Below are 25,129 nucleotides of genomic sequence, written 5' to 3'. Positions count from 1 at the left end.
GCAAGGATGCTAGTTTGTGCCACGTAAGTCAGCACAGTCAGGGTATATAACCAGCCTAGATACTGTCTTTTCCCAGGTGAAAAAGGGCCCACACTTAAGGTGATTATGCTTTCCTTTGCATTGAAGATTTATTCATAGAGACAAACCCAATCACGGCACAGAAAGTCCAAGACACATTCAGTATGAAATGTGTATCAGCTCCCACTGTTATGCTCTATCTTGTACTACTTGGAAAACCGTTGTCCCCACAGTGGATTTTTTTTTCTTTTAAAAAATTTGTGTTCCTGCAAATTCTAAGTAATTTTGCAGATATCTCTGGGAAGGTAGCAACCAACTAAGTCCAGGGAACTCTGTGTTTGGATTTTATTATCTGTAAACTCTAGTTTCACTTCCTAGTGCTTTGGCCCCCACACAGGCCCATACTGTCCAATCTGCCTGGTTGTCTAAATGAGATTAGCCAATTTCTACCCTCAGCAGCTGACCATGTCCCACGCTGCTCCTGTCTTAGCACAGCTGAGTTCACCTCTGACCCTGGGAATTCAAGTGATGATTTTAAATATGTGACAAAAGACACTCGCCCCCCAGCCAGGCAAGTAACACTTGTCATCCTGACAGATGAGCAACTGGATCATTGATATATTGCCAAGGTACCCAGCACATGTGTGAGAAAGTGGTTGCTATATTTTTATTCTCGTTGAGCATAAAATGTGCTTCATGAACACCTTCACTGTCACCTGAGAACAGCGCCTTTCTGCACTGGGGCAATGCACATAAGTGGAGATCACTCCTAGGTGTGCAGCCATAAGAGCAGTATAAGTGCAGCCTAAAGGCACCCAGACTTCAGAGAGGGAAAAGCTGCACCTGACAGTATTTCACTTCAGGAATGCAGCCATTTACACTGGCATTTGCTGTTTAGATGAGTACATTGTCTGCCACTTGAAGTGCATCAATAGCTAAGACAAGGATCTGTTGAAGTCAAAAATCAGCAAATCAAAAGGTCTCTATCTGTCTACAACATCAGAGTAAGTCTGAATGACTCCATCCTGACTTTGGCAGGCAGAATCTGATTCAACTCAAGCTTACAACAAACCACTACTTGACCTCAGCTGTTTTTTAAAGGGAAGGAAAAAAAACAGAAAAAAAACCCCCACAGAAAACCAAACAGCCAACCCTTTGATTTATTTAAACCCAAACTAAGAAAATTCGACACTATCCACCATGATACCTAAAACGGCTACTCAGCAATACATTTGTGGATGTCTTCCAGCACGCAGAGAAGCAGCGATATCGAGGTGGAAGGATTTCTATTTGCATTGATCAACCTCTAAATAAAATACTCAGGATGTTTTAGAGTTGAGATAGGGCTGATGAATCTAGCAGTAGCTGTTTCTACTACAAGTACTCCTTAGTGGATAGGCAAAATTAGAGAACAGACTAGAGCAACTGATGGGAGCACACAAGTTTATTTACTACTTTGCCTATAGGATAATAACTCCAGTAGAAACGTTGGCAGAAATCTCTGCCTCTTTCAAGGCAGACTACAAGTTGTGCAGGAGGGTAGGATAGGAAAAAAATTACCAGATGCCCTCTCAACCTTGTCCATTCAAACCAGTTTAAATTAAGAAGCAAATAAGGGTTACTGTTCTTCAAGGTCAGCACCATTTGTGAGCTTAGGCAATTTATTTGCCATACATAATTACATTTGGTTTAACTGTTAATATGTTAGAATTTTATAGTCAGCTGTTTAACCATGGCAAATGTTCACTCTTGGCTTGCATAGGGGAGAAGCCTAATTGTATTGCAAACTATATAAAGGCCATATTTCTGAATTAATTTGCTTAAACAGAGAAAAGGGGACTAAATATTTGAAAAATAATAGGAGGTCAACCACTCTGTCTTCATGCCATGCCACAGGAAATCAACAATATCTAGCTTTTCCAACACAGAAAGACCTGTTAAATTACACAAACACAGATTCAAACCTACACATGTACACAGGCACATGTCCCAGTAAATAGTATACATGCTTTTCTAGATATATATTAAACATATCCTGTAAGTTTAATTACTTTTCTTTTTATATCCCCTGTACTGAATGACTACAATTCTCCTCCTTTATTGATGGATAAAAGTAGACAAGGCTAAGCAACAGGTTAGGTGTCAATGCCATATGGAACATGGAAGTCCAAGGTTCTCCCTTCTTACTGCTAGACACACTTGCACAGAGGCCTGCAAGTACTTCGCCCAGAGTTATTCAAGATAGGTGTGGAATTGTCTTTGAGAACCTGCACGGGGACATCTCCCTGGTTTTAATCTTTCATGAATAAACAAGAGCCCACAACTTCACAAAGGCTGACGTGTATTTGATGTGTCAGATGCATCAAAGGCTGACATAGCAATGGGAAATCCCTTCCACATCTAGGCAAAGATAGGAAGGAGGAAATCACAGCATTTCCTAGTAAAGAAATGTGTACAAGACTGGTGCAAGCATGTAGAATTAATACCACTTCTGCACCATTTGCAATTTGTTCTCTCAACAAGGTAAAATGTGGAGTAGCCACTTTTCCACAGTTCTTATATGACACAAATGTTCTCCCAGACTTGGCAACTAAGCATTGCCTTCTTGCCCAGACAGAAGATTTTTGGTTAAAGAAGTTTATTAAGTAAATAGACAGACTCAGAGTCCTGTTGCTTGTTCATGGCTCAAGCTGGATAAAAGGAAATTCTTATAAAATAGAATTACAGACTTCTCTCCTTCTGATTCCCCTACCAATCAACAAAGTGATTGCAAGACATGTTCAGGATGGGAAGGCAGATGACAAATTTCTGAAGCTCCTTCTGCAATTGTTAGACAAAATCAATAAAATTCCAATAATGGTTTTATTCTAAATATTGATATATAAATTTGGATGAATCAGGAATATCAAGTTAAGATGCAGGGTGATGATAGCTAATTTCCACAGGCATACCTTGAAGACTACAAGGACAGCTTCACCACATGCTGTCTGTAACCTAGGAATATCATGGCCATGTTTAAGATTAACATCTCAAGATAGTCCTTTTTTAAGGTTTGTCATCTTTAAAAGGTTCATAGTGGACTTAAAGCTACATACAAGGCACCCTAAACTTCCATCAATACTTCTATAATTATGATATTTCTGAAGTGAAAGACACCTTTTGGACCCAAACTCAGATCCAAGTCAGGTTGCCTTGTGAAGGAGCCTCTCTGTCCCCATTAACCACAGACCAGCAGTTTTCTACCTTGCTCCTTCTGACCTTGGAGAGGCTATTGGCTTATTTCTAAAGATCATGAAAGATCACTTTAAAAAAACATCAATATATTGTCTGTAGTATAAGCTAGAACTCACTGCATCAAACCAAGACATGGAAAACTACTGCTTAACAGAAGCCAAAGACAGCTGGGGCCTAAATTTAGTGTTTAAAGTTACTTGAAATGAAAACAAGAATGTCAGTGTCATGAAAAATGAGCAGTAAATTTAGTTTCCCCCATGGGCCCTAATGTTCACCATTTCTGTGAGATGCTGTTGCAGTATGAGAAGTGGTTTTATGGCTGTTTCCTATGAAACCCTTTTGTTTTGAAAACAAGGTGGTTTTAAGTTTATATAACAAATCAACATTGTATACTAAATCAGGAAGTCCCATAACCAGCTACAGCATCCTGAAACATTTCCAAGCTACTTTCTCCCTGCTTTTCCCTTTCCTAATGCTATTAATTTCTCATAATTCCTGGAGTAAAAGCATTCAGGTACTCATCTTCCAGATCCTACTGATGTCTGTGGTAATCTGGCTGTTTTCCAGCAAAAGACTGAGTATTAGAACAACTAAAGAAAGAAAAATGGAAAGACCACCAAAACCACCTCACATTTTCATAGAACCATATACAGTAGGACAGTTTCCAGGAGCAAGGAAGTATTTCAGAGATCAACAACATTAAATGACATTCTCTTCTAGGCAGTTTTAACCATAATACAATGCTGGGAGTCTCAGACATTTTTTTTTCTGCCTTCTTGCAGAGAAAAACAGTAATTTCCAATCCTGTGCAAACCACATCCCACTCTGCAGGTTTTGAGTATGTCAGTTTGAGACCCAGGACTTAAAAAGAGCCAGCTGAATAAGTGTTATGACAGATGGGATTCCTGTGATACACAGACCAGATATCCCTTCCTACCCCCTGAATTGTACTTTCTTATCTTTCAATACCCAGCTATTTGGGCAGTCCATGTCAATGTCATATTTAAAGAAAATTATAAAAAGGAGTTAGAAAATTACTGTATCTAACCAATACACAGACAGAGATAACTTCTTCTCTTATAAAAATCTGCCGTTCTCTTATCAAATGTGCAATTCTTGCACATTCAGATAGAGTGTAATTTATATTTCTGCAAGAGATCTATCACCTCCTTATCCAACTATTGTGGCCACTTCATCAGGTTTGCCCAACTTAATGGGTTCCCCTCATATGATGTGTATGGGGATTGAATTACAGTCCTTCCTCTGTGCATTTGCTTCCAATTTTCCAAAGACATGTCCAGTTTATTACATGATTTGTGTGTTTCCTTTTTAACAATTTTTCAGAACAACTGGTTTATTTTATCATCCCTACTTGGGTATGCAACACCCCCACGCACACACACCCCATCCTCTGAGGGTTTCATCCAGCATAAAGTCACTCAACTCAAGAAAGTTGTGTAACTTTCTTGAACTCTTCTCAGATGACATTTTTCGTCCAGAAAATCTTTTATTCCCTGGAGTAGCATAGGTGTGGGAATTAACAGTGTTCCCCACACAACACAGCAGGTGATGAAGTATTCATAGACTTACATAATACTTCTAAAATATCATAGTTTAAACATTTGTACAAGCTCCAGCAATTAGTTCTCCACTGACACCTACCTAACCATGATTAAGGTAAGATGCAGAATTAAATTTGCAATGCATAATTAAATTCCAGCTGCTTAATGAGTTGTCACACAGCAGTTGAGCCACAGGATTATCTGTGAGCTTGGCTCCAGACTGAAGCAGATTTTAACTGTGTGTCTCTGTATGTAGTGAGATAAAGAGGTTACACACTGCTGCTCTTTCACTGCTCTGAGTTTTGATCCTGACTCTTTGCTTCCATCTGGAAAGATAATAGGTATGTTCCTCACCCTCTCTTCTCCTCACCACCCATGCCAACACTTAACCCAGGTCACAGCTAGCCAAGGCAGTGCCTACACTCACTGACAGATTTTACAACAGCACAAATACCTCATTCTGGCTCAGCTACAGCCAGACACATCTGCCTGCAGCTCTAAATTGCCTTGTCTCACTTTTACTGTGGACTAAACAACGTGGAGACAACACACATTTGCTAAGCCTACAACTGTCTGAGTAATTCCCTTTAGCCTCTTGGGATCTGTCTTAAGAGATTTGGGGGATGATATGGATCAATTCAGCAAACAGATATGGCAGATTATGGTGTTCCCAAACCCTTTCTGATTTCCTCACCTCTACCATCTCACTCTGTTGTGAGGTTAATTCATCAGAGAGCACTTAAACCATAACTCCCTAAGCAACCAGTGCAATGAAATGTGCATGCACCTTGGCTTCCTGCACTTAAAACTTACTAGTTTTACTTTTGTTGTCAAAGCAAGCCACAACAGCATGTGCTAATAGGGTAAAGTGCAGCAGAAGCAAGGGGATTGTCTTAGCTGTAGTAACACAGAGTACTTGGAAGGACTCAATTTCCTTGCCCAGAATAAGGGCTCAGAGCTAGACAAACCAAGGCCAACAGTAATCTGCGAGACTGGACATAGTTCAGCCTCTGCTGCTGTGCTTAAGGCAGAAATTAATTCTCAAGTTTCCACAGTCTCTGCAGTAAATCAGGTAACAGTGATTACTTGTGGACTTAACTAATAATTATGAAATTATGCCGTGCTATGCTGACAAAATATTTATACTAAAACTGCTCAAGAACATTACTAGGACAAAAACCTGAGAAACCCATAATGAAAAGGAAACATTATGCCATAGTAACAAAATTACAGTGCTACACTGCTGCCTCAAGTGAGGGTTTTATCCTAGCTGCGTCTAATTTATACTTATCAGTGCAAACACCTTTCCATAGTCAATGGATTTATTATTCTGAAAATCCAAAGCCAGCTCAAAACATTACATTAAACTGATAGACAGAGAGGCAGCTGGCGGGGGGGGTGGGGGGGTGGTAGGGATTAGGTACAAATTGTTCACATATGGTTTTTTTTAATTATTATTTTTGGCTACGTTCCACAGCACCGGGGGAGGGGAGAAGAGAGAGGAAGAAAGAAGTAGGAGGGAATTTGAAACTTACTGGTTGACCTCCCCACCATCTGTGATTGAATTTCTCTCGCCCTCGAAGACTGAAGCTGGCATCAAACACTGGGTCATACATCGAATTGCCAACAATCCCATGTGATTCAGGATAGAGTCCCTTTGTGCAGAAGTAGATTAATTAGCAAAACCCTAATGCACACCAATCAGTGCTTCATTACCATCCACAAATACAACTAAATTATTTTAAAGTAAGTATCTTTGTAACTACATACCAGAAAAGATTTTTACTTTTGGATAAGCACATTTCAATCTGGCTGTAGTAATGAAAGCCATAAGACATGAATGAAAGCCATAAGACATGTGCTAAAAAGCATAAAAACTCCTGTTACTCAATACTTCAATGTTTTTCACACTGTTTAAGAGTTAGTTTGAAGTCATCAAAGAAAAAGCATAAATGTATGAAAAGAAGATTGATTTGTACTTTCAGTTCCTCTTCCTGAATGCCTTTTCTGGACACAGTAATTCATTCTCTGGTTGCAAGAGTAACACTTTGCATTTCTATTTTATAACATTTTATCTTCATGAGTGCTTCTGCCAGATAGGTTATTTCTAAGAAAATAATTTAGTCAGGTCACCTAAAGCCATGGCTTTATATCACAATTTGTCCTGCAATAAAAGCAATTCAGGGAGAAGAAGGACAGAAAATTCCTTTCTCTGGGCCTCTTCCCTCCCAGCCTATTCTTTCTCCATATGGTCCTGTCATCCATCTAAACATTTGTGCAGTGGCTGCACAAAAAAAAAAAAAAAAAAAAAAGAAAAAGGGGAAAAATTGCAGCTGCAGGTGGAGAGTCCCTTATGGCAGCTTTGGGAGCACTGTCAGTGTCACAGAGGTGTGGGGACAGCCTGGCTGCCAGCCCTGCCACCGCAGCACAGCAATGCTGCTCTCACTGCAGGGCCAACACAGTGTCCACACACTCGGCAGCTGCACACTGCCCCGCTGACTTCAGCTGCTCCAGCACAGAAACAACTGCTGCTTGTATTCAGGGCAGCATTTCAGGGGTGGTTTTCTTTCCCCTAGGAAAACTTTGACCTGCAATTATGCAGCAGTACAAGTAACTGCAAAAGCAGGCGTAAGAAAGCATAGGAAAGCTGTGACAGTGTACGATACAGACAGATACAATCCATTTCATTGCTTCAAAATAAAATACTTAAAATACTTGTTCTTCAAAATTAATAGAATACTTAATATAAATAAATACCAAAAAGGATGGACAATGAAGTGGTTATATATATATATATATAAAACACATATACGCATATATGTATTAAAACTTGTTTCACACATTTCTACTCCAGTGCAACGTTTTATCATGAAAAAATCCTTCCCAGGGACTTACAGTAGCAAGGGTGTACAAGTTGGGGAATGTTTTTGTAGGGTAAACAGGTCTCATGTAAGGAGAATGTGTTCCACAAGATCCTGAAAAATCAAATGCAAACATGAGGAAACAAAGCTCTTAGACATGGAAAACAGAACTAGAGAAAGTAATTTCTGTGTCTCAAAATGATGCATAAACTAGTTAAATTTTAACTAATTTAAATGAACTTTCTGCTGCTTAACAGCAGTCAGCAGTAAGGGCAGTAGTAAATCTACTTGCACTCCTTTTACTTCACAAATAACAACTGGAATAATGTATCCAGATGACAACAGAACCAGCTATATATTCCCACAAAATGTTGGGTTTTTTTTCCTGAGCTAGTCTTCATCCAGAGTCATTGGAACTCCCTTGTTAAGTAAAACAACATGAGAAAACACAAGTTTATTTTAAGTAATAAATACACCAAAGCTGCAGTTTCACACTGGACTTTGTGGCCTCAGCCCCCCCCATCACAGAATCATTTAGGCTGGAAAAGACTTTCAAGATCGTTGAACCCAGCCATAGCTGGCTACACAAATATGAGGGCCAGCACACACACACAGGGGAAAAAACCCCAACATATTTCAAGGGTATTGGCACACACAAACCACCAAGCAATACAGAGAGGCTCAAATATACAGCACACACACCCAGTCCTCCACCCAAGGGAATGCCCATTCCCAGGAAGGTGAGTGCAGGTCATGTTTTCAGGCAGTTACCAGGCACCAAGTACAGCTTCTGCAGCCACTTATCCATACATATCTGACATTTCTGAATCAAGTGGAAAATTTTGTGGGCACCTCCCATCTAGCTTGTAAGCATGCATGATACATATAATGTACTAAAGATGAATTTCTTTGCTGACAAAACCACATGAAGGTCACTGATTTTGAGCAGCATTTCCCAAAGCAGCAGCTGTGTGCTGCATTATTCAGGGTGCTTTCAAGTCACCAGTTGATGTCACCTGATTTAAGGGGCACCTCTGCGGTTTCATCTCCATGCTGACCCTTCTGTTGATCAATGGACAATGAAAGTAATTTGGCTGCATTTGGTCCTTCATTTATTGGCAGAAAATGGATGTACTCACTCAGTTTTTCAATATTGGGCATGACCTTGTTCCCTTTCTTCATATATGATGCACGGAAACCATCAACAGAAAAGATGATCAAAGGAGGACGAACAAACCTTTAGGCAAAAGCAGCAGGAATAAAAAGCAGCATTTCAAAATTTTAGTTTTTTTAATTTCCGCTTGCTCACTGAGCCTCCAGGAAATCCCAAAGTTCAGTTACTGTATAAACTATATACAGACTAAGTCTTTTACATACTTAACGGGCCAAGAGAAACTGATAATCCTCACACTTAGCAACAGCCAGTGTTCACTCAGTCAAAGGGCTGATATCCAACATAAAAGACATCTTCCCTGAGCAGCTAAAAACATATAACCCATAAAGGCAAATGCTTATAGAAGGTGATGGAGAAGGAATGGACAAAAACCCAGCCCAGCACACAAACTCTAGTTAAAATCCACATGTCCCATGACAGTTGGTCTTCTTTCTCCAGCAGAAGTCCGTGGGGCATTTGGAGCATGCTCTGTCAGGCACAGTTAATTCTAACATGCTAAACATGGCTGTATTTCACCCTACTTTATTATTTCTTGAATTTACTACTGCTACTGAAAGTCAAGTCCAAGCCGGCAGATATGTGCCATGGATGGACACACCTGGACTTTTAATGTCATCTGCTGCAGGGGCTAGCAGCTATCATTGTCACCTGGAGAAACATCTCCAAACTATCCTCCTAACAGCACAGGCTGAGCTGCGACCCAACACAGCACCCAAGCAGATGCTTACCTTTAGGAATAATAGTGAGACAAATGGTTTCAGAAGTTACTTGCTTTCTCCATGTTACTCATGTGCTCAATTCCTCACTAAGTCAAGCCTGTACCAAATTGCAGTTTGGAAATTCTTTCATTTAAGAACATAATGCTATAAGTACTAAATTCCATTTTTAAAAAAATGGCCTGAACTGTGTTCACATATGTCTTAACCTGAATTTTACTGAAAGCAGAACAGCCTAGGCCTTTCCACTGACTTCAGAGGACTCTGGCTACCTTCCCTATGCATGTAAGTGAAGCAAGCAAACCCAGCAGCAGGTAATCTGAAATCTGAAGACCAAGAGCTCAAACTCAAATATCATCCACCAAAACTCACCCAGCAGCTCAAAGGTAAATGCATGACAATATTATGAGCCTAAATAAAGGCAAATGCATTACAATATTATGAGCCTAATTGTACAAATGTTGAAACCCAGGAAAGCATCCAACTCAGTCATTCAGCCTGCATGACAGAGCCAGTGCAGAAATGTGGTGGGCAAAGGTCCAAGGCAGAGCTGGGGACCACTGGACTTGCTACATTTGCCTTTCCAGGTGCAAGCAAAACACTTACCCTGCTGGACATTCAGGAGCCTTTATCTCTTCACAGTCATCATCCACCCAGTGGGTTTCTCCTACCAGAAAAGTCACATTGGAGTTTCAAAAAATAAAAAAATATGAAATCTGTGGATACAGCTACAGGTTTCACAGAAAATAGATATTAAAAAAATAAAGTCTACCTCCAGTTAATGGACTGACTCATCATACTTCTCATGAATAATGAGAATGTCTTTTCACAAAGTTGAACAAGTGATCTGATTACATTCTATTCAACAAAAATACCCAAAGAAGCACTTCTACAAGAAGCTCTTAAAACTGGAGTTAAAAGTGTCCTTTTGACTGCAAGAGACAGTGGTAACACCTTAGACATAGTGGTCTTCTATTTTAATTATTTTTTATTTTTGATCTGTCAAAAACAGGTAGTGCTGCTTCTGGCTGTGAATTCCCACCCTCCTCCCATCAGTTCTAATGGCTCCAGGAGCTGATTCAGCTGGCTAAAGGCCCCAAACAAAATTCCTTCTGGGGAAGAAAAACAACTCTAAATAGTTTCCAGCTGGCTTGGAGAGATGATCAGCTCATGGATCAGGTGAGACTTAAGCTAAAAAAGACCATTAAATATACTTTCAGAGCTAGATTAGTTAAAATTACTTTGTGTAATCAACTATTTTCTTAAGGTTTTCACTGCTTAATGCTGTCTATAGAGTAGCTTATGACTTGCACTTCTACGGGTCGATTAAAACTAACCAGTCCACTTCCTGAACCTGGCACTATTAAAGGAACTGCAATTCAATTAAAAGAACAAAACAAAAAACATCATCAAAAAGACCTGCACAAAATGTGTGCTGCAGCAATTCCAACTGACCATGACAGGAGGTGGAGGGACAACTTCCAAGAGAAAAAAAAAACAACAAACACCACGCTATCCTCAGATAGGCAAAGGCACAAATAAAGAGGAAACACTGTTCTCACTTAAAGCTTAGTCCTGTCAGAGTTCCAGGGTCATTGTGATAGTTTGTTATTACCCAATTAATAGAAGATTATGTACATTAAAGCTGGATACAAACAAATTCCTCTCTCTTGACCCTTGTGAGAGGAAGCTAACAAAAAAGGCAGGAACTGGAAACTATACCAGTATTTAAGTGGTCTCAGCTTTTGGTTTCTTTGGGAAGGGGAAGGACAATCTACAGGGATTTGTTGGAAAATACATATTTCATTTGGAATCCCAACAGCAAAATCCAAGGAAATAGAAAGGCCCATTTTCAGTGTATGGATGGATCTGGACTATTATAATTTGGTGAACATATGCATTTGTCCAAAACGGCGAAACAATTTCAAACTGTAACCCTTGCCCCAGTAAAGTTAATGAATGAAGAAAAAGTAGAAACTAGGTGAGATACAAAAGCAAAAACCCGTGGGGCTCATAACCAAGGATCAAGACCTGCTGTGAATGGCAGACACAGTAGACAGGCAGGATACGCTCTAAAAGAGCAGAGCAGTGGATGAAAATAAAGTCTTCAAAGCCCATCCACCCGCCAAGCAGTGCAGGATGTTCTGCAGCCATGGGGTGTCACCGTCACCTGAAGCCCACACCACCCACCTGAGAGTAATAGCCCTTGGGTTCTTGCAACTGCTCTTCCACAAGATACAGATATTAGGCCAAGTAATTTGAACAGGAGTGGGGGTGGAGAGGTCTTTAAGACAGAGATAACATATCTAGGAATGCCCTGTTCCTTCTGAGATCATCAGATATCCCTGCAATCCCTGTGATGCAGCCAAATGCATCTGAACACTGTAGAGCTTTGCTTTAAACTCTTCTTCATCCACATTCACCTCTTCTCTTTGTACCATTATCTCTACAGGCAAAGATAATTTTCTTCAACATATTATTCACCTCTGCTATAGCCCAGAAAATTAAAAATGTGATTCCCAACTTCCCCCACCTCCCTAAAAAAAAACCAAAAAAAAAAAAAATGACACAACGAAGAACAAACAAACAAAAAAAAAATCAAAGCAAAACAAGGAGAGTAGCTCTTTTGGATGCCTTCTATTTGGGTTGGAAAGATAAGAGGTAGAAAGACCAAAGACGTACCTTTGCAAATGACTTGGTAATTAGTACAGCAATCTCCTCTACTTAAGCAGTCTTCAGAGCAGTGACAAGCATTGTCATCATTCCTGGTTTCTCCACAGCGATCTTTGGTACACTCCCAGCCCCTTGCTAAAATATTCACAGTGTAAGCAAGAATGAGAGATTGTAATCAAAACAAAAAAGTATTCATTCACGCTATAATGAAAACACTCTAGTCGTTAAAATAGGTATGTCAACCAGAAAAAAAAAGGACCCTTGTCACTTGCAAGTGCAGGAGAGTTCCTTCACAAACACGTGCATGAGTATTTCTGCTACCCTCAGGTGTTGTATTCCAGATTTAGTACAATCTGAATGCCAGAAAAGGTGTGGAAAGGAAAAGACAAAAAAGGATCTTCAAAGATAAATGGTGGAACCTAAAGCACAAACTAAGAATTCTGGTGTTTCCTGGGTAAACTTTGCTTTTCCTCACAACTACTGCAGTCCCCTGTTCAATCCACAGAAAATAAGAAAGTAGAAAAGAGACTATGTCGATGCAAAGTGATGCCTTACTCCCACCATCAGTTCCTCCCTCAGAGTACAGATCCAGCAGCAACCTCAAAGATATGAAAAAACAAGAGCTGCTCTTCAAGGAAAAGCATGGCATGGCTGCTGTGAAAACTCCATCATTTCTCATCTTGCAAATTAATTTAAGATCTGGCTTGTCTAAATTAGGTGCTCTCTCAAGGGTAGTACATTGCTTTGGAACAGGCCTATAGTTTTAAACGTATGATTTTCCACAATAAGGCCCACCCAAGCAACTGTAAAAATCACTTTAGACAACATGCACCCAGTAAAAAGCCACACATCAGAGCAATGTCTTTTATCCCCTTTTCTGCTTCATTTGGGGCTTTTTTCTGTAAATGTGTAATATTTACAGATCACATGTGATAATTGCCTGAATAAATGCCTGTGGGAGTACATAACCACCAGCACAACAGCCCCAGGGACTATACAGGTATCCATAGGCATGTGTGAACACATGTGTCTGCTGTGGGCAGGAGGGTAAGAAACTGAAATTCTGCCTTTTGGTAGCAGATATTGTGCTGAAAGTCTGCAAAAGAAGGCTCTCATTCTGCAACCATTTACAGCAGGGTCGGAACAGCATCAGCCTAAAATTCAGAAACTTGTGACCTGGAACCAAACTTGTTTTTCATACTACATTAGCTCACTCTTTTTTGACACCAATCTATGAAAATTATATAATCATAAACAGAACTGAGGAAGTCAGGACTTTCAAGCATGGCATATCCATGGGCAATAATATTTTAAATCATTCCACTTTTCTTCTGGCTGTTTAGTAACTGTAATACTTCAGTAAAGCATGAAAAAGTTCAATGGCTAAAATAAAAGGCACCTGTGTCAACTCTGACCACTGTGCAAACACTAAAGGAGATGGGTACAACTAATAATGTAACTGCACTATGCTAAGAAGTAAAATATAACTCATGTCCCTCTTTGAAGTTTTCCTTGCCTATGACTCATGGAAGAAAAAAAGCCAAAAAAGAAAGTTAACTTACTGCTGTATTTCCATCCCCCAGGGTCCAATTAATTGAAGTCAAATGTTTCTACCAGTGCAGTAATATGCATCCCAACACCTGGAAATCAGGGTCTGGGACACAGGTAGCAAGCTCTGGCTGTCCCCTGCTCCAAGAGGACTGGCACTCCTTCAATGATCCCAGCTTCCAAAGCACCCTCTCAAGTGAGCCAGAATTGCTCCAATATTAAGTTATCAGCTGGAAAAAGTATGGCTGACACAAAATGACCAATGTCCAGTTTTTAGCATGACTTTTGATTGTAGACTAGAGATCAGACTGGTGCCTAAACACTGATTATTGCTTTTAATTTAGTGTCAGATGCTCAGTTTTTCTATGTGGTATGAAGAGTGCTCTGCTTTTTCTGACCCACAGTAAGGAGCAATAGGTGTACATTCCAAGTGCTGCTTTCAAGGAAACATGGGTTGCATTTTCACAGAATCACTAGGTTGGAAAAGACCTCCAAGTTCATCGAGTCTAATCCGACCCTAACACCTCAACTAAACCATTTGGGCTGAGCTGAGCCTGCCTGGCCAAGGAAAGGTGAGGAGGAGATGCAGGTTATGCCAAGGAGTGCTGGTTTATCAAGCAGGTCCTGACCATGGGCAGAACCCAGGTGTCAGCAGCACCTGGCAGTGCAGGACAGGAGACCCATCATACCTGTCTTTAAGCACAGCTCATCAAAGTCGAAGCAGCAGCTGTTGTAGCTCTTGCACAGGTTGTCACAGCGGCAGCCAGGAGGCTCTGCCTCTTGAAGTTCAAAGCATCTGTTTTTGCAGGAGCCAGAGGTATTGATCCAGGGGGAATCTGACAGGACTGTATGGAACAAGAAACAGGTCAACATCTGTCAGGCTGGCAGTGATGGGACAGGCAGCTCAGCCCTGAGCCACTCGAGTGAGCAAGACCTTGGATGCTTGCTCTGGGAAAGGGAAGGGAGCAGGGAGAGCAGAAGAATCGCTAGAAGAAATGAAAGAACAAAAAAAAGAACAAATTCAAAAAAAAGTTGTTCTTTTGAGGAAAAAAAAAAGGAAGCAGCATGCTGTGATAGCATTCTGCAAAGAAACAGCCCTGGCTTTACCTCTGTAACAATCAAGAGATCATTAGCAGAAATGTATTGAAGTCTCCAAGGCCCCATTCCAGGAGCTGCAGCTATTCCACAGAAGCAGGCCTTTGTTTTCAGAAACCAAGTGACATTTTCATGGCTGGCTGGGCAGTTTACATAGGAAAGGACCCCAATTAATCTACATGCAGACAGCAGGACTTGGTTTGCTACATTGGAAGGTGTCAAATCAATGTGAAGCGTGAAAGAAAAATTTAAAATGCTCATAAATTAATGGAGAAATAAAGCAAGGCTTTTTGATGGGCTTCTGCAGAGCACCAAATTATAAAAAACTTTAAAAATACTGAAGTATTTAAGAAATCAATAATTATTATGTGTATAGGTAAATGGAGGACTGCCAGTCTGCAAACCATGAATAATGTATTAGACTTCAATAATCTATTTATTAGTAAGGCCCCTTAATGTCAAAGCTGATATATGTCTGCTCTTTTCTCAAAACTTACTATTTTATACATTTTATATATTTTAAAAGTTTTTCTTGTCAGAGGATCATACATAGCAGCTTATATGAAGCACGAAAATTGTGTGTTGTTCTCTAGGGTTAATTGTATTTTATGAAATAAAGTAAGGAATGTATGCTATCCTTTAAATACAGAGGTGTTCCAAGGAAAATTTCACAACGCCTTTTGTTCCTTGAGAGACCTATTAAAAGCATTTGAAATTGTCTTGTGTTTTGTTTTCTTTTAGGCCATGGTTTGGTTTTGGGTTTGGCAAACCTCACCATGATTAGCAGTATGACTTTTAGAGGACTGACGCAATGGCACTTTTGGGAAATAGTTGCTCTGATATTTTCTTATGCATTTTTCCCCCTACACTTTTACACAGCTGAGAGTTTAGTTTCCACATAAACTGAAGGGAAATCTCTTCCCAAATAAGATGGCATTAACTGAACACTGTGAGAATGGATGGAAAAGATGATGAAGGGGGAGTTTGGAGGTGACATGGTAGCAGCTGATGTCTCACCAGCTCTCATCCCAAGCACTACTGCTCCACCACTTCCCTCAGAGTGGCATTGACTGGACATCAGCACAAACCACTTCAGGGGGTAAACCTGTCAGAAAATCAGTGCTACAAGCAAGATCATAGGGAAGAAACACAAATGTACCGTGGTTGCAGTTGTGGCTCATGACAGTTACATGTCAAGGCACACTCATGTAACTGCTAGAAAAGGTAGCAGCAGACAACTCCATCTTTCTGGTTTTGTGGGGCTTTATTTCAACCAGGTCAGCAGCACTCAGGGTAAGTAACATCATACACACAGTGAAGTTTCACTCTATAGGTACATACCCTGCAAGCATGCTCTTGGTGAGCCATTAGTATTTTGGCCATCTGAAATTCCAAGGAGATAAAGATCGTGCATCTATGCTTGCAATAAACAGATCAGTATTTTCTTTGCTTACATAAGTGGGTCGCAAAGCTATGCTAGAAATTAATCACATGAGAATTGTTTCAAATCATGTTAACATTCAAGATTTTCAGAGCTATGAAGCTGCGGTCCTTATTCTTGATGACAGCTGCTTCCTATCAAATGCTTCTGAAAATCTATTACCAAAAATATTTTAATGCTATTTAACCTCTTCCTCTACTTCTCTTTTGGAAGCTATTATCTTGTATAATCACAGATCCAGTAAACTGCAGATTAAAGGTATTAGAAACTTGAAAGCATTACATACCAGCATATAAACCTTACCCTGGGCATTACCCTTTTCATTTCAAAGGGCCAAGAGTGAGATCTTTTCAGAAGGTCAAAAAAAACCCCCAAACTAGCATATCAGCATGTGTTTAGGAATGAGAAGGTGTAAATCTGACTACAGATTATGTACGAGATACTTAACTGCAGCTCAAGGAATGTCTACCTGTTGTAAAGAGCAACTCACTTATACCAGGAAACCACCTGAACAAACTGCCCACAGAAGCTGTGCAAACTCAGAGTTTGAACATTTTGAAGAAGGGCTGGGCCGAAATCTGTCAGAAGCACTTCTGTAACAGCTGACAAGGTCTTGGGGTACGGAGGTCTACATGGCTGTTCAACATCCCTTCTAGCTCCATCTTCTATAATTGCAAGTAGGGTTTCCATTTCATTCAAGAAAGGTTTAGCCCACCTACCTTGTCTAATTTTTTCACATCTCTTGACAACCACCTCATTAGTGATGTGGTGAATTATCCCAAATCACTTAGCAAATTCAAGTCACATATCCTGAGTCAATATAGGACACTTTCCATATCGCAGCACAAAAGAGAACTTGCTGAATTTCTCCAAATACATTAAGATTGCTCCTTTGTTTCTCATGCTTGACCTTGCCTTTGCAGCCAGACCATGCTTTTCAGGTCGTGCACAATGCCATGGCACACGTACTGGCACATGCAAAATAGTTTGAAAATATATCATCAGGAGCTCTCTCCCTGGTGAGCACCTTCAAATTAACAGAAACCGCTGTACAGAACAAACTTACACAGTTTAAAATCCTTTTTAAAATTCCTGCATCCCTCCACAGCTCCTGCAGTCAGATGGTGCAGCAGGCACAGGGACCTCAGCCTGAAGGTCCTTCCTTCCTTATTTTGTACATAAACCTTTTCACATTGTTTTCCATACATTCCTTTTATCACCACTAAGTTCAAAACAGCCATCTAATTGTCTTCTAAGTCATAGGTTAGAGAGCAAAGCTACACAGGGCAAAAGTGCTTTTGTGATTCATTTCAAGGAAGTTTTACATTTCTATTTTAAGGGTGTTACATTTATCTTAGAAAGTGCCATATTGAACTATTTCTTTTGATTCTGTCTGATTACAAGGTTTAAAAGTAATAAAATCCATTCATTTACAGTAGTGTTTAAAACAGGACTATACAATATAGATATGCTTACACAGTCATTATAAGAAGAATACCTAGTAAAAATTTGCCATTTTGGATCCCATATGGAACCTATATGGAACAACCAAATACTTAAACAAAACATCTGGAGCGCTAGTTCTGCTAGATGATACTCAACTTGCTTTTCATTTTTGCAATGAGTTAAATCCATATGAAAAGTTAGATAAGGGAAAAAATACAACTGTTCCAACAGAAGGAAATCATGACTCCATTTTTAACGGCATGCTTAAAACTACAATGAGAAGAGACAGAACGACTACAGTGTTTCTCCTTCCAAAGCATTAAGTTATCCTACTGTGATCAAGAACCATGCTTCCAGAAATTACTAAGGCCATTTTCCCTGAAAGCGCTTAAAAAGATGGCTAGGAAATTCATAAAGCAAGTAATTTACAAAGGCAAAGTTATGGAAAAATGTGAGCTTTGGTTCTCTACTGTCTCTTAAAATTTTGGGCAAAAAATTTGTTTCAATTAAAAAATTTGTTGGGTGCAAATATTCAACATCTCAAGTGTTTAAAGACATACATCTGTACACTGTAAAAAGACAAGAAGAAGGGGTGTTTTAGCCGCTGTGGTGGTACTTTGGAATGCATTTGCATGGTACTAGGAAAAAGCATGATGTTTTTGGCTCACAGCAGAATTCTATGCTAGCTGAATATGAAAATTTGCTTACAATTATGGTATACCTCTAGAGAAATAACAAATTAGTTTCTACAAAAATGCTTGGTGAAGAAAGTGTTTTGTCAACATAAAATAATTAGTTCTCAAAATCAAGACAGTTGGGAACAAATAAGCTAAAGAACAGTGAATTTAAAAAAGAATTTATACCAATTTTTTTTCTGGGTATTTCATTGGACTGCTCTTCTGATGAAGTAGAATTGGAAGTCATGCAATTAAAAGTGACTAAGTAGGTTCTTTGATCACAGTGCTTTCAGTTTGCTAAAAAACCCACACATCTCCAGTGTAACTTTTTACTGTCTATACTTTACTGTGACTATACTCCTTTATGCTTTGCTATCATACTTTTTTTCTCCTGCAATAGAAGTAACCAAGCTACATAAACACAGAATGGACAAAATCCTCCATTACTTTTGTCCTTTGTTATTGCACCCTTGACTGAACTACTTCAATGCCAGATGCTGGGTCAATCCCACCTGTAAGCAAATTTTAATAATTTCCAAAAGTACCCCATCTCCTGCCCTTTTCAAGGGATGTCCATTTCTTCCTACTTTTCTGGAATGCTGAGCTAGTCCTCCTGCTATTGGAAGAAGCACATAGCTACTATTCCCAGCTCTGGAGGTGTTAACAGTGCTGGCTGGCTCAGCAGAGTCGGCACTGATCAGCTGCAATGGAACTCCAGTATCAGACCTCTGGGTCTTCAGTAAAAACCAGCTGAGCTCTGCCCTAGACAGTCACCAGTGAAAGCAAAGCCAGTGGCACTCAGGTGTTGAACACTTGAAATGCAAATCCTTCCCATCCCTATTACACACACTACACATCTGTTCTACAGTTAACAATCTAGAAGATTTTTTTTAAAAATTTTTTCAAGCAATTATTATTACTTCTATAATGATCAAAAGCAACAGCCACTATCTTCTTGATTACCTAAAACGCCTCTACTCAGTGACCAGCAGCCCTGATAGTGGCTGTAATTAGACACAAATTCCTCAAAGAGAGAGGACAGGAGGACACAGATACATTACCAGGAACGCAACAAACTCTGGCCATGGCAAACAATTTTATAATTAAAATTCACAGGCTATCATTACAGACAGGCATTGCAAATGAAACCCTTTCACTTCAGTTACGTTAACCAGCTCTAAGTCAATGACCGCAAGTTTTCTTTCTCCTGCCAAAGGAACAGAGACACAACTCAAGCCTGCTTTTTCTTGAATAAAAAAAGACTGGTTGTCTGGTTCATACATTTTTCCATTTAGACTATGCTTGAGATCACAGAACCCTATACCACCCCACAACACAAATAACAGTTCCTCCTGTGGCATGTTCCTGCTGTCTTCCAAAGGAAAAACAGAAGAAGGCATAAGAAAAGCAGAGGACTCAGTGACAGCACATCTGCACGAGCACCTGCTCTGCTCTCCCAGCCCTCTCCGCCGTCAGATGTCTGCCGTCTACTGTTCACAAACCATCATGACCTCAGGAGCCACAGAAATCCCAAAAGCCTTCCTCACCAGTGCCTCTTGAAAGCATTAATCAAGTTTCTAGAAACCGCTTCAATAGCTACCAAAATAAACCCACCACCCACCCTTAAAGCCATCAGGGAGTTTCTCTTAGCGCTACAAGGAAGCTGTGCAGAGTACAAAACACTGCAAACACTTCAGGAGCCGATGAGACCAGTCTCTGTGAGGCTGACAGTGCTCAGTCCTAAAATAAGCTAAATTTTCCATAGTCACATGCACACAGAGCAAAAGTTTAAGTAAATAGGAGACCTATAGGTGAGTCCCAAAGGTCAACTGACTCGGGCTCAGTGAGTTATTTATTCTTCTCTATATCCTAGAGGGAAAAGGAACAAGAAAACTACTGTTACAGAGTAGGAACGGTTCCTAACCACATTCTATAACGTAAGGATATATGGTGATGTACAATTTATGTCTGTTACTGTACCTGAGACTGGGCCCTCATCCCATTCTTCAGATCTCCTAAATCGATTTGTCGTAAATCCCATGCAGACATTTACTCCAAAGGCAAAAGCAAATAAGGATATAACCTGCAAAAGTAAAATAGCAAAGTAAGCAAACTGTGCAAGAAGCAGGACTTTTGCACTAAGAGCACTATGCATAAAGGGCAGAGATGGTCCTCAGTACATTGAAGCTCCCCAGCACTGCAGTTCCCATCACTGAAGCAGCAGCTGACAGCGTCACCGTTGGAGAGTAACACAAACCAGAAGGGGTTTATGAATAAAACATCTCTTTCTGAAGCTGAAACGCTCCTTTTTGTAGGAACTTATTCAGGAGAGACGGGCTACTCCTCCTCTAAAAGCAAACACGCTCCTCTCCTCCCCTACCTGGTGCGAGTGGACGCAGCCCTGCTTAGCCATACCAGGGAATTCTTGAAAAGCCTGCGTCTCACCGTCGCCTTTTTTTATAGTGAGCGCAGAGCTCTGTTTGCTCGGGGAGTTCAGGCTATTAGCTACGAGTAATCCCACCTGGTGAGGTTGACAGGCTCGTGTGATTTGTCCAGGGGGTGATTTCATCATGTTTCACTCACAAATCGCAGCTCCGAGTGCGAGAAGCTCCAGGCATCATCGCTCGCTACGCCCTCCCCCCGAACGCACAGCCGCGCTTTTATGTGGTTTCCTCTGGCAGAGCGGGGCTCGCTTGTGCCGCTGCGGCCAAGAGCTGTTCCTGCTCGTTTTATTCTCCTCACAAAAGTAACGTGCTTGAAAGAGAAACCAAATGCGTCTCCATCTGGCTCAGAGAACAAACGGGGGCAGGCTCTCTGGGGGCTGCGCGATGCAGAGATCCCGCGGCCGCTGTCAGGTGTGGCGGCCCGGGGGGCTCGGCCCCGCTCGGCCCCGCTCGGCCCCCGGCTCTGGCAGTGCCCGGCTCTGGCAGTGCCCGGCTCTGGCAGTGCCCAATTCTGGCAGTGCCCAATTCTGGCAGTGCCCGGCTCTGGCAGTGCCCGGCTCTGGCAGTGCCCGGCTCGGGGCAGTGCCCAACTCTGGCAGTGCTCAGCTCTGGCAGTGCCCGGCTCTGGCAGTGCCCGGTTCTGGCAGTGCCCGGCTCTGGCAGTGCCCGGCTCTGGCAGTGCCCAACTCTGGCAGTGCCCGGTTCTGGCAGTGCCCGGTTCTGGCAGTGCCCAACTCTGGCAGTGCTCAGCTCTGACAGTGCCCGGTTCTGGCAGTGCCCGGCTCTGGCAGTGCCCAACTCTGGCAGTGCTCAGCTCTGACAGTGCCCGGTTCTGGCAGTGCCCGGCTCTGGCAGTGCCCGGCTCTGGCAGTGCCCGGTTCTGGCAGTGCCCGGCTCTGGCAGTGCCCGGCTCTGGCAGTGCCCGGCTCTGACACTGCCCGGTTCTGGCAGTGCCCGGTTCTGGCAGTGCCCGGTTCTGGCAGTGCCCGGCTCGGGGCAGTGCCCGGCTCTGGCAGTGCCCGGCTCGGGGCAGTGCCCGGCTCTGGCAGTGCCCGGTTCTGGCAGTGCCCGGTTCTGGCAGTGCCCGGTTTTGGCAGTGCCCGGTTCTGGCAGTGCCCGGCTCAGGCAGTGCCCAACTCTGGCAGTGCCCGGTTCTGGCAGTGCCCGGCTCTGGCAGTGCCCGGCTCTGGCAGTGCCCAACTCTGGCAGTGCCCGGCTCGGGGCAGTGCCCGGTTCTGGCAGTGCCCGGTTTTGGCACTGCCCGGCTCGGGGCAGTGCCCGGCTCTGGCAGTGCCCGGCTCGGGGCAGTGCCCGGCTCTGGCAGTGCCCGGTTTTGGCACTGCCCGGCTCTGGCAGTGCCTAATTCTGGCAGTGCCCGGCTCGCCCTCCTCCGCTGCTGCCCGGGCTCGTCCCTGCGCTGCGGAGCGGAGGCCTCTGGAAAGCGGAGACCCCTTCAGAGCGGGGGCGGGGGGCACTTTCCTCCGGCGCTCTCCCGTGCTGCTGTGGCGAGTATCGATGGAAACACAAGCAGTTTCATCTGAATAGCTGGAAACCCCAGACTTCCAGAAAGGAAGGGAAGTGACACGTTCCCTCTGCCCCACATTTCCCCATTTTCATCAACAACAGAAAGCTTGGCTGTTTGGATAAGCATTTTTATTTACAAAGCGAATGATAATGCTGAACGGAATTACGGTTCAAATCAGTGGCTTAAATATTATTTGCCAAGGCAAATTATTTACCACTGTAGTTTGCCACATTTTTTTCTCTGATGAAAGCTTCTTTCATGAAAGTGTTTACTAACAATTACATTTAAAGGGACAGAGTCAAGGTTTGTAGGCCCTCGGATGGACTGAGCTTCCCTTGGGACCTGTCCCATATTCTATACCAGCATTGAAAGATACAGTACAGTTTTCTTTAAAATATTTTGCAGTATTAAACACATACAATTTTGAACTTTGTTTAGAGGTAACTTTTACCTGCTGAAATAACTCCTCCACCGTGTAGCTTTACAGGACAGAGTCTAAAAATCCCTTCATTTTGCTGCCCAGGTGTCAGCCTGCCAGCCTTTGCTAGAATCTGATCCTTTTAAATGCAGCTTCTTAACCGAAAGTGGCTCCATTGTGCAGCTGCAACTTTACATTTCAAGGCTCAAGGCAATGTAATTAGCTTGAAAATTCCTACACTAGGACATTGTATTTCTTTTCCTTGCACAGACTGAGACTTTGAATTCAAGACTCATCTTCTAATGTTCACTTTATCACTAGATGGGCTGAAAAAAAAAAAAAAGTTGCAACAGGCACTATTTTTCTACCAAAAAAGCTGTGTATAGAGGTCTAAAGAAAAGTAATCATCAAAGGTTTCACCAGCTGTTCCTATAAAATTCTTTACCCTTAGCCTCTGGTATATCCTGTGGTTTAACAACTTTATCCCCAAATGCTAGGTAAGTGCAGCAGTGTGCAACCGCAGCAGAAGTGAAACCTAAAGTGTCACAAATAAAATTCCTCAACAGTGTTGCCTATGTATCTTAACTAATCAAGTTCATAATATGGGAAAATATGGGAAAATATGGGAATTGGCAGCCCCAGGCTCTCCTCCAAGCTAGGACCTTTGGATCACCAAGGGACTCAGGAAAAAACACAACAGACTTTTCAAATTGGGTGGCAAAATCTGTGTGCCCAAACCAATACATGAAGTCTCTGAGACGCTCTCAATTTCAGAGCCTTTGCTGTTCCTGCATGTCTTCCTAACACACAGGTCCTCAGTTTTTTTGAAAGAAGGTTCCTACATATGTTAAAAATGGCCATTCAGGAAAAATGCCTCAACAAATAAAACCAAAAACTACAGCATTATGAATGACTTCTGCCAATTTAAGCATACATATTTCATTCTTCCACTCATGTTACATCTCTGGAGCTGGTAAACTTCACAATTTTACATAAATGGAAGAGCATATTTTATGTTTCCTAGTCCATGTTACAAGTGTATTAAATTAATTCACCTCCTTTGTAATGTCCTTTAGAGCTATAGATGATGACTCTGAAACTACTAATCTTTTTCATCTGTGTTATGTAAGACACATTTTCCAGTAGCTCTGAACTGAACACAGTCAGATGCATAATGTTCTTTTTGTCACAAGCATTGTGCCTGAAGCTATCCCACAGATTCAAAAGGAACTTATTAGCATAAACAAGGTCTAATGATTTTGTTCAGGAAAAATTTCACTGTTGGGATCAGTGGCAACTAATTTTTTCAGCAACTAATTGCCATTTTACTAATCAGAAAAGTAAGGACTAAAGCTGAATTAACGTATTTCTGGCCCACAAATTCAGCAATTCAGTGGAAGTTTTAAAGATTAAATCAAAAACACTAAAACGGAATTTTAACAAGGTCGTCAGAGTATGAAATGCCTCTTCCTCAGTTTTTTCTGCATAAAAAGTGGCCTTTGGCTTTTTAGGCTTGCAAGATCACACTGATTATTTAACACGGGATGCAAAGCTTACAGCGAGGCACCAGATGGCGCCTCACAGGAGACGTTCGTGCTGTGACATTTCCAGTTACAAACGTTCACAGAGCCACAAAATCACAGGATCGTTTAGGCTGGAAAAAAACATTAAGATCACTGAGTCCAACCCCATGTCCACCACTAAACCACGTCCCTAAGTGCCACAGATAAACGTCTTTTAAATACCTCCAGAGGCAGTAACTCCACCAGCTTCTCTGGGCAGTGTGACAACCATGAAGAAATTTTTCCTAATATCCAGTCTAAACCTCCCTTGGTACAACCTGAGGCCATTTTGTCTCATCCTGTTACGCATTACTTGGAAGAAGAGAGCAAACTCCACCTGGCTACAGCCTCCTTTCAGGCACTTGTGAAGAGTGGTAAGGTCTTGCCTGAGCCTCCTTTTCCCCAGCTCCCTCAGTTTCTCCTCATCTGCTCCAGACCCTTCTCCAGCCCTCCCCTGGACATGCTCCAGCTCATAAATGTCCTTTTTGAAATGAGGGGCACAAAAATGAACCCAGGATTCAAGGTGCAGCCTCCTGAGTGCCAGGTCACTGCCCTGCTGGCCTCACTGTTCCTGATCCAGGCCAGGATGCTGTTGGCTGCCTTGGCTACCTGGGCACACACTGGCCCATGTTCAGCCACTGTTGATCACCACTCCCAGGTCCTTTTCTGCTGGGCAACAAGCTGACTTGAGGGTGCCCTCAATCTCCTTGTCCAGATCATCATTAACGATATTAA

At 41.8% G+C, this 25,129-nt stretch overlaps 1 protein-coding gene across 8 annotated transcripts in view; it reads right to left on the bottom strand.

Moving 5' to 3' along the window:
- Window positions 1–25,129, bottom strand: part of ENPP2 (ectonucleotide pyrophosphatase/phosphodiesterase 2) — a 72,481-nt gene that overhangs the window by 35,268 nt on the left and 12,084 nt on the right. For 2 of the 8 annotated variants that reach the window (XM_023921425.2, XM_023921421.2), the window contains exons 1-8: window positions 20,967–21,176; window positions 20,426–20,528; window positions 14,476–14,631; window positions 12,248–12,373; window positions 10,172–10,232; window positions 8,815–8,912; window positions 7,710–7,789; window positions 6,350–6,469 (exon numbers count right to left, since the gene is read on the bottom strand). In XM_023921425.2, the coding sequence (XP_023777193.2) occupies window positions 6,350–6,469; window positions 7,710–7,789; window positions 8,815–8,912; window positions 10,172–10,232; window positions 12,248–12,373; window positions 14,476–14,631; window positions 20,426–20,528; window positions 20,967–21,017 (795 nt within the window). In that variant the 5' untranslated portion in view covers window positions 21,018–21,176. Of the gene's footprint in view, window positions 1–6,349; window positions 6,470–7,709; window positions 7,790–8,814; window positions 8,913–10,171; window positions 10,233–12,247; window positions 12,374–14,475; window positions 14,632–20,425; window positions 20,529–20,625; window positions 21,365–25,129 lie in introns of those variants that run through there. The other 6 variants (XM_086879674.1, XM_023921420.2, XM_023921419.2 and 3 more) reach the window with 6 other exon arrangements.

Source organism: Cyanistes caeruleus, chromosome 1 (assembly GCF_971803275.1).
Source record: "Cyanistes caeruleus chromosome 1, bCyaCae1.hap1.1, whole genome shotgun sequence".
NCBI classification, from domain to species: domain Eukaryota; kingdom Metazoa; phylum Chordata; class Aves; order Passeriformes; family Paridae; genus Cyanistes; species Cyanistes caeruleus.
Note: the sequence above shows the minus strand (reverse complement) of the source record. Positions and strands in the feature narration are given on the sequence as shown.